The 16,566-nt window shown below is 38.5% G+C and overlaps 1 protein-coding gene across 1 annotated transcript; it reads right to left on the bottom strand.

Moving 5' to 3' along the window:
- Positions 1-951: 951 nt before the first annotated feature.
- On the bottom strand, positions 952-15,138 carry stip1 (stress-induced phosphoprotein 1). Its single transcript, XM_084730811.1, has 14 exons — positions 14,993-15,138; positions 11,855-12,064; positions 11,619-11,760; positions 11,118-11,259; positions 10,368-10,533; positions 10,120-10,246; positions 9,613-9,715; positions 8,787-8,907; positions 8,074-8,170; positions 7,850-7,974; positions 7,685-7,721; positions 7,367-7,470; positions 2,999-3,171; positions 952-2,893 (listed from the first exon to the last, which is right to left on the bottom strand). The coding sequence occupies exons 1-14, from the start codon at positions 14,999-15,001 to the stop codon at positions 2,821-2,823; spliced, it is 1,629 nt and encodes a 542-aa protein (XP_084586937.1). The 5' UTR covers positions 15,002-15,138; the 3' UTR covers positions 952-2,820.
- Between the last annotated feature and the right edge of the window lie 1,428 nt (positions 15,139-16,566).

Raw genomic sequence — 16,566 nt, 5'->3', positions numbered from 1 at the left:
GAGTGGGCGGAGCGAGGTGCTCGAAAGCTTATTGAGGACTGGCTATTTGACTAGAGCAGATCCTCTTTTAATATTGATAGGCGAGTTGATTTTTTTTTTCATACGTATTATACATGGATATCGATATATTATAACAGGTAAACACACATTTAATCCATGAAATCACTGAAGGTTCCATTCCATTTAGTGTAGCAGAGCCTGTCCAGCGAGGCAACATTCGCAACAGCAGCACCCTGACCTGAATGGAACCTTGAATAGCATAATTGGTAACACGTGTTTATACAAATAAATCATGTCAAAATGGTTACTGTGAAAAAGGTATTTTATATATAGGTAGGTGTAATTTTTTTCACCATATAAAACTAATAATTTAACAATATGAATGCTCTACTGGCTTAAAGACTGAGTCTAATGCAATGCAGCCACAACTTTGGGTGACACGAGTTTTGTGGGGTGCCATAGTCCTCACCACTGTGAAAGAAGTGGTCATGCACACATCATGTGCCTCTTATACTTTTACAATAATACATTTTAGAGTTATAATAGACCTTTTTCACAGCAGCCATCATGACATATAATAGCAGGATAACACAGGTGTTATCAATTATACTAATTAAGGTTCCGTTAAATTCAGGTCAGAGTCGAGGAGCTGCTATTGTAAATGTTGGCTCAATGGAGTGGCTCTGTTACACTAAATACAGTGGGACTTTAATTAATATCATTGGTAACACCTGTGTTTGCTATTCATATCAATATAGCTGATGTTATAAGGACAGTTTTATCTCGCATTAGCGAAGCTTTATCCTTGTAGACCTTTGTGACCCGAGGAATACATTCAACTTTAACATCTCTACAGTCTGAAGAAGGATATTTGCCGATATACTTCCATGGTCTATTTAATATCTATGTGTTAAGTGTGTAGACGTTGAAAAGCATACATATTTACACGTGTTTCTGTGAAGAATCTCTCCATTTGACTTTTTATTAGTGTGTACTGTAAGGTCACACTAAGACGCTTGTATAAAATGTAGGTTTAGTACTGCATTGAGTCTGTATCAACATTGTTGGTCTTATAGAACAGAAAAGCCACCACTGACCTCTAAAATACATTCAGATACTGTATATTTAACAGTACAACTGATTTCCATTATTACATTACACTTCTTGGAGCAGTTTCCTTTACATCATGTGAGTTCCATGTTTGCTGTGTATAGTTTATGATTACAACTGGAATTTGATGGTAAAAATGCCCATACCCCAATTTCTGCCGTGTTGTGTGCCACAAGTTATAGAGAAATTCTGCTGTGGAAATGACAACACACACAAAAAAAGTCACAGTTCATTTTTAACATGTTTGAGTCCCTCTTGGAAACCATAGCACAGAGACAATGTGGTGACTTTGAGGTATCTGAAGCCAAGTGTGGCATAATGGTCAATAGTTATATTAACACTTGAAAACAGATGTCTGCCACTGTGTGATTGGCACACTTTAGCAAAGACGTGCCTTTCTGGGTGAAATATAGAAGTTGTGACAGGTAGCACTGAGGCTTCAGTGCTCAAAGACACAGACAAACATTTAAGATGTATCTTGAAGTGAAATTATTGTGACCCCCATTTCTCAACCAATAGTTGCTATATTTGAAAGGTAAATCCACCCTTTAACTATCACATTATTCCCATTATCTTGGAATATTCAAGCCAGACATGTTGTTACATTTTGTGCTGCTGCCCTCTAGTTTTCAGGCTTGGGAAACCAAAATTTGGGGACAGCCTTAAATATTTACTTTCACTTGAGTTCACAACATATGTCCTGTAACCTGCACAAGTCATCATGCTCTTGCTCAAAGTGAAGTGCATTTTCCACTTGCTGATACTTCAACTGGCACAACAGCTTCACCTGCAGGTTTTTAATTTTTGACTAACAGAAACAATAACATGGCAGCCTTAATTGCTGTATGAACTTGTTTAATAAACCGTTAAGGATCCATCCCTAGACACTAAAAGGCATTTAACTGCATTCTCCCAGTCCCAGTTACAACTGGTCTGGATCCATCCTCTCTACACCACAATCATGAAAATGCTCAAAGCTTTCCTTATATTAGAAGTACACAAATAATATCCACCAATAAGCCAGAGATAACAAAGCTTAAAAACCAATTTCAAATATTTTGGATAAGTACAAAAATAATGCCAAACAAGATTCATAACCTGCATGTGAATCACTAATAGATAGGATAGTTTCAGCTTTCCACCTGAGATCTGAGGTGACCAAAAGAGAGGAAGCACCGAGGAGCTCAACTTTAAAGCACCATGTTTGGTCAAGCCTTTAAGAGAACAACACAAGTTGTGGATAATGACCACTGTTGACTAGTTCAATTTGTGGCCTACATTACAATCTTGAGTTTCAGTGTGGAATTTCTTCTATTTTTTGTTTCATTTCCTTAAATCATGTTCCAATAGGAATATGTGAATTGCTTTAGGGTGGACTTCCCCTTTAAAACACTGAGCGTGCTGGTGCACTGAATTGTGCTGTTTATTGTAAGATGTATTTAAGCATCTGTACACATGAATCCATTTTTTTCAGATGATGTTTTCTGGAGTCCTGAAGTTTTGATGACACACAAGATGCTTCCTTAAATACCATGTAAAAGTTATGAAACTGATTTTTTTAAAACATAACATACACACAAAGTCTAAGTGAGACTGAGAACAATATAATTTTGAATTTGAAGGCAAGAAAAGAGAATGTAATATTTTGGAGGGATTTTGCACATTGTTCCACTGTTTGAGTTTCTTCACGCGTCTGGATCTTGGTTGTCATCAACGAATGGCTATCAGTCCGACATCAATGAGTTTCTGAATCTTCTGAGCGATAACTGGATTCTTTAAGTGGCTGAAGATCAAACAGAAAAAAAAATCAGCATTAATAATAGTAATCAATCATTAAATAAAGTCTTTATGCAGAGACAGAAAGTGACACAAAAGTTGGCAAACATACTCGCTAAGCGCCTGAGGGTCCTTCTGCATCTGCTCGAGGATCATGCGCATGGCTGGGTCACTCATAATCTGCTGCACCTCGGGATCGGCCATGGCCCTTTTCTTCACTTCCTCAGGACTGTCGTTCCTCATGGCCTGACTAACCATACAGCGCTGCATGCCTTCTGTGGCTTCCTGAGGGTAGAGAAATAATGAAAAAGCCCATAAATTATTACCCAGCAAATATGGGTAAGTCTTAATACACCATTAACACAGACTTCAATTTATGTTTATTTTTGCAAACTTCATTTGTTTTATAGATCATGGTGCTCAGTATTTGCTCAGATTTTACTTTGATGGTGATCTGACCACTACTAATACTATAAATATTTGCACATCTGTTTTCAGAAGATTCTTGAGCCTATTATGACAATTTGGCAACACTACTACTTTACATTACTTTAGTTTTAAGGAAAAAAATAACTGAAGTTGGGTAATGGACAATTATTTAGGTCCATAACTTGCAGGGTTTGTGCAGGTTTCAACAAGTGAAATTTTACACCCTTTGAAGACTTTAAGACCATTATTAATGCAATTTAAGACTTATTTCACACGCATAGTGACAAAAATTAGAAAAAATAGAATTACTGGGTAATAGGGTTATTCGCTACTCAGAGTAGTCAGAGTTACAATGTCTATAAAAAGCATTCACACCCTTGGATGTTTTCCTATTTATTGCTTTTATAAATGAATAATGGTAAGTATAATTTGGCTTTTTTGACCAAAATAAAAAAAAAACACGCTTAAATGTCAAAGTGAAAGATTTCTATAAAAATAATGTCAAATATTAACCCCCTTTAAAGCGAATGACCCAATTCAGAGGTCCAGCAAACTGGTGCTAGTAGTCTCACAATTAGTGACATTGAGATCATCTGAGTGCAGTGAATGTGACTCAAGTAGGGATGCACCACTACCACTTTCTTTTCAGACTGAGTAAAAGTACTTATATTTGGGTACTTGCTGAAACCGAGTACTGATACGAGTACTTAATAATGCTATTAAAGTTCTTAGAATAACTTTAAAAATTTTTAAAAAGTTTTATTTTCATTAGATGCTCACTTTCAAAATGTAACAAATCATTGTCGCTGTTTCCTGCTTCAAGTGTAACCATAGTTACTATACACATGACATTTTTGGGTTATTTGTTATAAGTTACTTTACTGATTCTGTGGTCCTTATTAAACTGTGGTGTTCACTGTGTATGTGATATATTTCAGTATAATAATTTCCCAACATCATTTTGGACTTGCAGAATTAAATTTACTGTTACAAAAGGTGTTATTTCTGATAATTATTTCATTATCATTAACAGCATATTAACGAGTATTTTAATCACACATTTACATGTGTAGTATTTAAGTTTCTTCTCCATGTCCCTCTTGTCTAAGAGCTAATTAGTTCCTACCTGCCATTGTTTAGGGGGGACAGGTATGAGTGTGGTGTCATGTGCAACAGTTTTGTTTACCCTGCTGTAAACCTCAGAGAGTGAAGCTGGGTGTACTGTGCTGTCAGGCCACCATCACCAAGGAAAGAGGGTTACAGACTGGTGGCGGCGGTGGTGGTGGTAGCTGAGGCACTGAACTAGTTTACACCCGCCGGGACTTATTGGACAGCGGCTGGCTGAAGTCCACAGGTACACTCTGCATTTATTTCTGTTTTACACAGACTTACATGGAATTTTACAGATAGTTTCCAAAGTCACTGCAGTCATTAGTGGATGTTGCTGAGGACACTAAGTCTCTTGCTAATGATGACGACACTACCAAGAAAAGAGGGTAAGCATCAGCAAATGTCTTGAACTCTGCACTGTGTTGGTTCTTCAGATGTTTTCTTGTATCGAGCAGCTACTTTTCGAGACGTGGCATCGGGTGTGGGGTATCGAAGCAGTACGAGTACATGAGGACAGCACCGGGACAATACCCGATGCTGGTATCGGTGCATCCCTGGTCTCAAGTGACTGTAGTGTAAAGACACCCGTGTCTGGAAGGTTCAGTCAGTGGTTAATCAGTATTCCTGGCTACAGTTAAGGCCAAAACGCACTGCAAGCTTCACTTGACGCACATCTTTTGACGCGCGTCAAATCAAGCTTCTATAGCGTACTGCAGGCATCAGATTTAACATTCCATCACCATAAAACCAGCAGTATTTTAAGAAAACGTCGCTATTTATATGCATCTGTTTATTTATTTAGTATAACTATTAATAATAGTTTATGTCTAATAAAATATTGCCCTCTGAGGGAAAAAAATCCTCATTTTTTTTCAGGTTCGTCTATATAATGACTAAACGGTGCGCAATATTCATGTTTATGTATTAAGAAAGCAGGATAATTTACATCGGTGTCACTCAGTTTACATCAGTGACGGTGTTTAAGACCACAGCAGACCGTAAACTGCACACCGACACACACCGAGGAGATGAAGAGGGAGACACTTGTATTGCACAGCACAAAGTAGCGCGCATCTCAGCAGCATTTAAAGTACGATTTGGCGATTGTAGACTGTGACCAACGGCTTCAAATGGCTCTTAATACACACTATTTTTTTCAGACAGTGTTTAACATTATAGATTAAAAAATTCTGCTAAATTTTAACAGCTTTCTGAGTGTTTTCTTAGTGTTAGACTAGTCTAAATTAAATTTTGTGTTTAATCAAAAGGTAATTTAGTCGCCAGGAACATCCCTAGTGCACACACTCAAACAAGCATGCCTGTAGTGTTGGTGTGTAGCAGTGAAATGGGTCCCCGCTGAAACACTTTCCCGCCGCGCACGTTCTGGACGTTGCTTGGGCTATTCACCGGTATAGCGGTATATGAAAAATTAATATCATAACGAAAATAAAGACCGGTTTTTGGTATGAACCAGTATACCACACAGGCCTAGTGGAAGACTCCATGGTCAAGTGAAAGAAGGTTCTTTGGTCTGATGAGACCAAAATGGAGCTTTTTGGCCATCAGACTAGAGGGTAAAATCAATGCAACAAAATATAGGGAAATCCTAGGGGACAATCTGATTCAGTCTGAAAGAGAACTATGACTTGGGAGAAGATTTATTTTCCAGCAACACAATGACCTGAAGAACACAGCAAAAACTACACAGAAACGGTTTTAAGACAACAAGGTGAATGTTCTGGAGTGGCCGAGTCAAAGCCCAGACCTCAGTTCAACTTGAAAAGGGCTGTTCACAGCCGATCCCTGTGCAACCTGAGAGAGCTCAAGCAGTTTTGAAGAATGGAGTAAAATTGCAGTGTCCAGATGTGCAAGCCTGACTGAGACCTGTCCACATAGATTCAGTGCTGTGACTGCGGCCAAAGGTGCATCAACTAAATACTGACTTGAAGAGGGTGAATATTTATATAATCACTTATTTTACATGACATATTTTTTATTTAATTGACATTACTTTGTAGAAATCTGTTTATTTTGGCATTAACATTTTTTCTGTAATTTTCATTGTCAAAAAAAGCCAAATTATATGAATTCCATTTATAAAAGCAATATAAGGGTTTGGGGGTGAATACTTTTTATAGTCACTGTAACACTGTTTGTGCACAGTGGGCTGGATATTGGCAACGCTCCCAAGGTGAATACAGAACTATATTGATGGCAGGTGTTTGATGGAGGCTTTTTCAAGATGATTTTACATTTTTGGCTTCCTATGTGACTGTAATGCCTTTATACCCGAAGTTCCTAATTTGAGCATTTTCTTGCACAAGGTGCAGTGGGCCTTAAATTCATTATTTTCAAAAGACCTCATGCATTACATGTGCTGTTCTCCATCCAGATCTCACTTAACTTGCACTTACTCATATTAGATCAAAGTAACATTAACAGAAGCAACTCCATCTATCTCTCTTTTTTGATGAACAGTTGCCTAATTAGCCCACAAATCACTTTGTGACACACTAGCTGGGTGTATTCCAATAAAATCTGACCAGGCTGCCCAATTTGCATTTGTGGTTATATTGGTGAGCAATGCAAATATATCCATAAAACACATTTAAAAGTGAGACTAAAATGAAATGCAACTTCATAAAATGTTTAAACCTCATTATCCAATCAATTTTGAAGACCAGTCAAAATCATATTTTAAGGCCTAAAATTCAGATTATTGGATTTTAGACTTTTTAAAAACCCATGGAAACCCTGAACCAGATTAACTACTAAACCTGTCCAGCAACAGTTAAGCCTTACAGGTAAATGTAATATCATGTTAAGTGCACTAGTATGTTTCCACACTTTTCAAAATTCTTTTCTCTAATATCTAGAGTTAAAAAAGGTCTGGAAAATATCTTCAGATATCTAACTAACTATGTTGTAACTTGTGAAATACCTTTGAGGAAGAGTCTAGCTCCAGAGCCTTCTGGTATGCATCCATAGCTTTTGAATAATCTTTCATGGCCTCCAACGCAGCTCCTTTACGTGTGTAGCCTTTAACTGTTGACAAATGAGATCAAATTAGGTGTAAAATCAAAGTGATTTGTCCTGGGTATAATATTTAACACTTTAGAGTATAACACACTACCACCCTCTACAAATTCTTCCAAGTAAAATATTACACACACACACACACACACACACACACACACACACACACACACACACACACACACACACACAAATAGTAATAAATACAAAATGTCCAACTTACTGAAGGTAGGTTCAAGTTTGATGCACTCCTCACAATCCTGGCAAATAAAAAAAGATGATATTATTGTCAGATTTAACAGGCTATATAGTAAAAGGGGCACTTTTTTTGTCCAGTTAGGATTTCATTAAGTGACTAACTGTGATGCTTAGTCAAGGTGTACCGTACCTTCAGGGCTAGCTGAAACTCCAAGAGCTTTGTATAGCAGGCAGCTCTGTTGCTGAAGAGTTTGGCATCATTGGGGTTTCTTTTGATGGCTTCACTGTAATGTTTCATTGCTAATGGGTAGTCTCCTGTGCGAAGGAAAAGAGCAATTCATCTTTATACAAGATCTTAAAAGAAGAAACAAACAACACTGATCAACCAACAAGCATTACTAATTTTACACACACCTTTTTGGAAGGCGTCATTGCCCTTGTTCTTCTCTTCCAGGGCTAATTCAGGGTTGATGTAGGCTAGTTTCTCCTGCTCCTTCAGTATCTTCTCTGCCTACAGAACCAATTCACAGTGTCAAGGTTTAAGGGAAGTGCTGACTTGTGTTTTCATTACCTGTCCACACACAGGTCTGACACACTTTCAAAAATCCACTTAAAAAGTCTGGTTAATTGAATACTGTAATGATTTGAGTCAGAATCATAAATCCAAAAAACACACTGCAACCCCACAGTACATGTGAAAACAGCCACTACAGGCTTGTACTCTACAACCCGCAACTCTGCAACCACTCCCCCTAACAATGCCCGCACTACCACCACCACCAGTTTGGTACTTAATTGTCACTGTAGTTAACTATTTAACTTGTGCTTGCATCTAGAAGACAAAAATAAACTCCATTCATTCCTTGTGTGTATATCCTGACTCCACTATCAGCTCTAATCCCCTGCTCCTGTAGCAGCCAGACTTCTTCTCCTTACCCCTGTCTCACATGAGTGGAACAATCGATTAGGAGAGACTAGTTGTTGAGATGGACAAATATCCAGAGCTATGAAGGTGTGTGTGGTTAACGAGCTTCAGCATGACACTTCCTGTAAGCGGTAGAGGCAGTATGACGTGCTGGGGCAGCAGTGTGTTTTCTACTTATAGGAAAAATCAGCTTGCACTACACCTGTTGACACTTCTTCAAGACGTCAGGAGTACGATGCTCTGTCAAACTCTTGTTGAAATACTGAATTGCTTCTTTGTATTTCTCCTGCTTGAAGTATGAGTTGCCAATCCTGGCCAAGGCCCTATAAAAAGAGGAGGAGGAGACAGATGAAGATAAACATGTCATTACTTTCCTGATAGCAGACTGAATTGTCAAGTAGTTATACATTTTCCTCTTCAGTCTGACATGGCGCCGACTGGCTTATCATTAGTGCCCCCGCAGTGTTCATTGGTCTGTCATTAATCAATCGAGAAACTGCTGTTACACGTCGGGATGCCAGACCAGAGAATCAGTCAACTTGGTGGAATCGAAGATCTAGACTCAGGCAATGTCCTTACATAACGATGCAATGCTCTGACATCATTGTGGTTTTCTCAACTTAAAAACTCAAAAGCCAACAACTCAGAATATAGGTGCTCTTCAATTAAGAAACAGACGGTTCAGTAAAAACAAGAACAAAATAATAAGAATCACAGTGCCACAACTTGAGTTGAACAGCCAGATGATTTGTGTTCTAATTCAACATCACCACATCATCTTTGGGAAGTAATAGAGCAACACTGCCATCCAGTGGTTCTTCCAGTAGCCTAACAATTTCTCTCATCAGTGCTGCTCAGATGCATGTGGTTTTCCATCCAGATTAGAGTAAAAATATTTTCTGTGGTCTCAACATTTGTTCTTAAAGACATAAAAAGTACCAGTCCGCTAGCTTTAGGGGGACAGTGTGGGTAGAGACGCTCAAGAAAATACAAAACTGGGAAAAAAATATATTTATTACAGAACTTACTTTGCAATTTGTCTGTAGTCTTCTCGGTTCTCTCTGCCAACATCAATGGCCTTCTCACACAGCTCTCGGCACTTCTCAAAATCTCCCTTCTCAAAGAACACAGCTGAAAGAAGAGGAAGAAGTAGTTTTTAAATTAAATGTTAGAATTTTGTCAGTTTTCAATTATGGTTGAATTCAACTGAACTGTTCTTAATAAAAAAGTAAAATTTGGTGCATTCCATTATTTCTGGGCAATTCACTAAATCAGTCTGTAAGACTACATCAATAATGTGACAAAATACCAATTTTAAAAATTGTGTTTTTTTTCCCCCACAGGGTATTTGGTTGTGGTGGTTGGCCCACTGGCAAGAGCTCCAACCAATCTGTCTGATTGGGCAACAACTGAGTTTTATTCTATATATGAGGAATTCTGATTTTTTGTCTATATCTATTTTGTTTACTTTATGGGTCAATCAGCTGAAGTGCGTGAGGGTAGCATTTGTTTTTCCAACATGTGAGAACACATACCTGCTTGATTAGATATATAGGTCATGTTGGTGGGGTCATGTTTGACTGCTTCTTCATAGTGTTTCAGCGCTGTTGCAAAGTCCTTATTCTTATATGCAGCATTCCCCAACTCTTTTTCCTTCAAGGCCTGTTAAAAATGGAAATTAGAAGATTTAAATAAAAAAAAAAAACTTTGGGTAGGGACTCATCAGATGAAACAACATGGCTGAAAATTCAATAAAACTGGGAAGTAGGATGAATGGATTTACCTTTCTCTTGTTTTCTGGAAGGTCTTCCTCTTTGGGAGGTGGTGGCTGAGTTTCTTTGGGTTTGGGGGGAGGAGGGGGAGTGGGCTCCTCTTCTTCTTCCATCTCAGAGAGGTTCAGCCCCAGCAGCACAGAGAGGGTGGTCATCACTCTGGGATCCTGCAGCTTCCTGCAAAACAGTCAACAAACAAATGCATTTTAATACCACAGTATTCAGGGCTACTGTGCAATTTCCAAATCAATTCTGACATTCCTGATACTAATTTAAATTTTTCACCATTAGCACTCTCAGTCAGTATAGGCTATAGGTTTTAAAGAGGGGTTTTAAGGTTTTTCTGAGAATTGTGAATCACTGTGACCATGAGAGGTCATAAATGTGCACAAAAACGGGGCGGATGGGCCAGTAGTATGATTAGGCCTGTTGGAGATAAAAATTTTTATGTCAAGGACCATCCTGATTAGGAGACTGGTTTAATGGGATGCATGGCATTTCTGTAATAGAAAAATTTACATTTGTTCTGAGACTCAAGACACACACATTTGATAGATTTTGTAAAGGATTAATTGTGTTTATCAACCCATATAGAACAGATTTTAAAAAAAGCATCAGTTGTGACATTCCTGGTTCTCTGGTACACATCGATTTTTTGTTTGTTTTGCTTGGTTTCAAAAAGAGCAGTGTATAATGTAAGATGATTTGTACACATTGACCTTTTACTCAAAAAGAAAATATCAAAAAGAAAATGCACATACGTGCCAAGCTCCGATGGTTTGTTCCTGAGCTGCTCCAGCAGTTCTCTGTAGCTGGGATCTGACAATAGCTCACGGGTCCGAGAATCACTCTCCAGCTTCTGATACAAGTTGGGCATGGCGAAGGGGTTCATCATTGATTTCTCTGGTGAAGCAAAAAGTCATTTTTATTAATGCAATTTATATGGTCACAAAGATGCACTCAGGATGCCTATCCATCTCACACTAGTCTAGGATTAAATTCACCAGAGCTTTCTCTCCTCTGTAACCTCTACTACTTGTGCTCTGTCTAAATGAATCACAACACTCAAAACCCAAGTGGGCTGCCTACTCTCCTTTTGAAGACTCGAGCACTCACAATGTGAGTTTACTTTAGTGCTCCTGTCAGCAGCCGTCTCTAAATCCTCCACCCACGTAGGAGGGAGAAGTGAGTCACACAATGTTCACATTGTAACACCACTTTTTCTGTAGAATAAAAGACATCACAAATTCAAGAGTTCCTACCTGCAAGCCGGGCTTCAATGTTCTGTAAACCCTCCTTTAGCTGCTGGTTACTTGGCTCTTGCCGGAGTCCCTCTTGGTAAGTTGTTTTAGCATCCTCCAATCGGCCGAGAAATTCCAACGCTGCAGCTTTGCGGGAGTAGCCCTGGATGACAAATATTGACAATTTGTAAATTGCCTTCTTAATTGTAATTCCTGCATATTTTGTCAACAGAATAATGGCAAAACAAATGTCTCACCTTGCCCCAGTCAGGCTTTATCTTGATGGTCTGACAGGCATCTTGGAGAGCATTCTCATAGTTGCCTTTCTTGGCATAGGCAGCAGAGCGGTTACTGAACAGAACATGATTTGAAGGGTCGAGGGCCAAAGCTTCGGTGTAGCAACGTACAGCCTCATCAATATTTCCTGCACTCAGCGCCTTGTTGCCCTGGTCTTTCAATGCTGAGACCTATAAGTCAGTAAGATACAATCAAGTTAAAAAATTAAAAGACAAATTCACAATAGTGAAAATGCTCTCAGGCTGAACTTCTCCATCACTCTCTTGCACAAAAGCACACACACACAATTCCCAATATAGAGCTGACTATGAGAGGACATCTTTTGCAGCTGCTACTGGCAGGACCGAAGAAAGCAACTGTCAACTACTCAGCTGTTCATGACAGACAGGTGTGGCAGTGATGCAAAGAGATAAAATGGCTTTATTTTATTAGTACATATTCATCGTCCTACAGGTGAAAACTTGATGAGCTGGTGATTAGCTTATAGCCTAACAGAAAGGTTTGACTGTTTTTAAAATATCAGTTCCAGAACATAAACACTGTCGATGATGCTACCAGAGAAGGTTGGATAGAATGAAAAAATATGACTATACAGATTGTTTGCCAACACAGTTATTCAATTGTTGGTTGACTGTTGTAGTTTGACAAGTTATCAAGCTTCATCCCCACAGTATGTGCCAAAATCAAGTTTTCACTGGACAGAAGGAAGCACCACTCTGTTGTAAGAGGAGGCACTTCATTCCTTGTGGCTTCATCTGACAATGTGATACCACTAAATGCACATTAACAGGAGAAAAACAGGGTGTGTTCACTGGCATCGCTTTCCATCCACAATCACCATATGTGGACACCTTAAACCTCTGAATATTTGAAACCATAAAAGGCAGCAACACTGCAATCCCCTGCAACAGTGGGAATTATGGTGAATAATGGGCCAAACAAAAATCAATGTTTCCCCCATAATTACACAGGTCTGGTGGGCCACTAGGCCAATGGGAACTCCTGTCAAGACAAAAAAAATCTCTATTTTAATGACAAATATCCATTCATTCAGAAATCAATGATTTAGGTTTGTGGGGGGCACTGTGAGGCACTGTTCAGAAATGTGAGACAACCTCTGTGTTATTGTCTGAGAAACTTGTGGATGCAGGCGTTGATCTCACAGAAATACTGCTTATTAAGTCATCCTCTCCTTGTGACCACTTTGTCTGAAATCTTGAATATACTGAACAAACAAAAATCTCAACATCAATATAAATTGCAGACCACCTGCTGCGCCATTTGACCAAAGCCTTCTGTGTCAATTTGCCATTCTACACATGTTGGACCTGGTACCCCCAGGTCTGACAAAAACCCCATAAACTTTCCGTAAACACGAAGCAAGTGTTTTACTTGTTTTAAAAAAAAGTATGCAAAAAAATTTAATGTTTCTATTACGAGTGGCAACTCTGCCAAATTAGAAAGCACTGAAATCAGTTACAATTAGTATGATTGAAAACCATGTCAATAGCTGCCTACATGGAAAACCAAAGCTGTGCTGAGTAACATTATGGGGAACACACTATGACAATACTAGACTCTATAAAGTCTTGATAATGAGTTCTTTTAGAAACAGTCATCGGCTTTGTGCATCAACAAATCCAGATACACCTCTTTCAGCGATTAGGAATGTACACGATCTCAATAGATCTACTGTAAAAAATGAAAATGGAGTCTGTCTTACAATGTAGATTTGATGAGAGAAAGCCGGTCACTAAAACATCTGTCATGGAAACACTGTGGGTGTGTAAACTGATTAAAATGACATCCTTTATGCAATTAGGATATTTTAGTTAAAAAAAAATACAACACTAAGGTGGCAAAATGATACAGTACAAAGCAACAAACAAGCTGCAGGGATAATGTTTGTTCTCTCTTGAATAACTGAGTAAAATACCTATATAAATAAGTAGAATTCCTCACCACATCAGCACAATTATAACAATGTCCTGCCCTCTTTTGACCTGCAAGGTGCACAACACTCACTGCCTGTTACGTTCGTGACGTTGCCAGATAAGTTATGACTCTGCTCAGTATATTATATTTCTGAAAAAACAGAGGTACTGTCTCAAACTGAAGGGACAAAGATACTTGAACTGCCAAACAGCAGAACCTTTCTAGAGGACGCGGCAGTTGACGACAAACTGCGGCTGTAACGTAACGTTACCCATGACAGCAGCGGTGCCGTGTGCATCTAGAATGATCCTCCGGTCTGAGTGCAGCATGCTGGGGACAAGGCTGAAGCCGATCCAAAAATACTCCTGCAGCATGTGTTACACACCGACTGCCGCAGTATTAGCTGTCCGTCCTCATACACAACATTAAAGCAAAAGGATCAATGGCTCACTTGCGACTTTCATTTGTCACCCTATAAATGACAGCATTCACATTGCGAGCTAACATTAATGTTAACTGCTAGCGGTTCAACGGCGATTAGCTAACTCGGGAGTTAGCGTTACTTAGGAGTATCTTGCCGGTGCTTTGCTAGCAAAGGGTTTTTACTAATTGCTTTGTTATAACGAAGAATGGTCAGAGGTTTTACTTATGGCAAACCTTACCGTGATATTTTCAATGACAAAGCTGCTGTAGCAAATGTAACGCATACGTTACGTTAGCTTAAAAATGAGTTAGCTAGGCTAACCTTGTGGTGGGCAATCATAAATTAGCCTCAACATTTCACAAATGTGCTGCCAGTTAACCTAGCATTAGCCAAGCTTGCACTTTGGGTAATTCATTTTAGCTAAACTGCAGACTAGCGTTGCTAAAACATGTTGTGTTGAGTAACATCATCAAGCCCAATTAGACAACATAAACCAAGCAGCTAGCTATGACATATTAAAACCGGAATGAAGCGAAACTAGCGAGCTAGCCAACATTAGCCGTTTCATATTAGCAAACAGTAAGGTCCCAGTGTAAAGCGGTAGCTAGCTAACGCAACAGTAACCTCCAACTTATTATTATACAGAGACTCGTGATTAAAGTAACTCCAGGAAACACAACGATTTTGTAATACAAATGTTTGAACATAAACATTATGAAGATAGTTGGAGGATACTCACTTTCTCCATGGTGCGAGCATGAGGTTCCTTCCAGAAACTACTACAGAATAGCACCTCCCACTGAACAACGTGCAGGTTGCCAGTTTGAGATACAGAAAATCCGTAAACAACGTTCAGTTCTATGTATATATATACTGACAGAACCCACTAACTGAAACTTCCAGAAGATGGCAGAAAAGTCAAGGATGAGTTACACAAGATGGAGACAGTTGAGGTAGTTGGGGACGATGGCTGGAAGTGAGAGGGCAAATCTCAACACCCAAGGATCCAAACAAAAAATGTTATTTAAGTCAGTCATTCAGTCTTTCCTGCTTCATTTGAGAGGTTGAAAAACTAATCATTCCTTGGTAGGACATAAAAAACAATAATCTCTTGATACATTTATGAGTAAAATCTACAAATTTTACAATGTGTGGTCTTTTATGAGAATTTATTTGGTAATATGAACAGTGGTGGACAGTAACGAAGTACATTTACATGAGTATTGTACTTAGCTAAGTACATTTTTGAGTATCTGTACTTTACTTGAGTATTTGTTTTCTTGGAAACTTTTGACTTTCACTCCACCACATTTCAAGGACAAATATTGTACTTTTGACTCCACTACATTTCTAGGAAGGTTGTTGTTACTTTTAGGCTAAGCACAGCTTTAAAGTCAGCTGTTACTTTTTTTAATTTTCTAAAATGCAGTTGGTCACATGCTGTGTTCGTCACAGAAGGAAACCAATCACAGTACCTGCTCTCAACTGGGACTGATGTAAAAGCAGAAATACATAATCCAGGCACTCTCTGTAATAAGAGCAAGCAAGCTCTCTCTCTTTCATTCAAACAAAACTCGGTAATGGTGATGGCAGGAGAAAGACAAAATTAAATCTCAAGATGTTATTATAATTAGAAAAGAGAAATAATTCCAGGTAGGCTTTTAATGTTGGATTGTTTTTATCGTGGTGAAAAATACCACATAATTAATGTAGACAACAGCTGTCCTTTTTGTTTTTGATTGCATTGCTATGGTGAAGTTTTTATAGGTGGTTTCAGAGAGTTACAAGCTTCTGTAAATGCACTGTGAGAAAAATACAACAATGTATTGATATTAGATAATGTACTTTGTACTTTTGAATACTTCAGTATTTTTAAAAGCATGTACTTTTGAATACTTCAATATTTTGAAAAACAAGTACTCTAGTACTTTAACTCAAGTCAAATTTTGACTGAGCAACTTTCACTTGTAGTTGAGTAATATTTGACCAGGAGTATCTATACAAGTACTGGGGTTGAGTACTTTGTTTTGTTACCACTGCATATGAAGTCATAAATACTCATTATTTACATGCCATCATTATATTACATAATTGATACTCCATTTCCATCACGTGATTTAAAGAGAATCACTTTTTGAAATGAAGTGTAAGTGAACATTGAGGATTACAGGCAGGTTTTGTATTAGTTTTACTACTTAAACAGGCCTTTTTCACAGCAGCCATTTTGGCATGAAACAGCAGGGTGAACACAGGTTTTACCAGTGATACTATCAGGTTAATGGGAGGGGACCATAACTAGTGTTTATACTATTT

The sequence above is a fragment of the Lutjanus erythropterus genome, chromosome 11 (genome assembly GCF_056507025.1).
Source record: "Lutjanus erythropterus isolate fLutEry1 chromosome 11, fLutEry1.hap2, whole genome shotgun sequence".
NCBI classification, from domain to species: domain Eukaryota; kingdom Metazoa; phylum Chordata; class Actinopteri; order Lutjaniformes; family Lutjanidae; genus Lutjanus; species Lutjanus erythropterus.
This window is presented reverse-complemented; position numbering and strand designations above follow the sequence as displayed.

Excerpts from the sequence above, each read along its gene's own strand:
- stip1 (XM_084730811.1), bottom strand. Across the intron at positions 7,722-7,849 it reads AGTTTCAGCTAGCCCTGAAG|GATTGTGAGGAGTGCATCAA; the intron begins GTACGGTACACC and ends TTTATTTGCCAG. Across the intron at positions 7,471-7,684 it reads CAAACTTGAACCTACCTTCA|TTAAAGGCTACACACGTAAA; the intron begins GTAAGTTGGACA and ends ATTTGTCAACAG.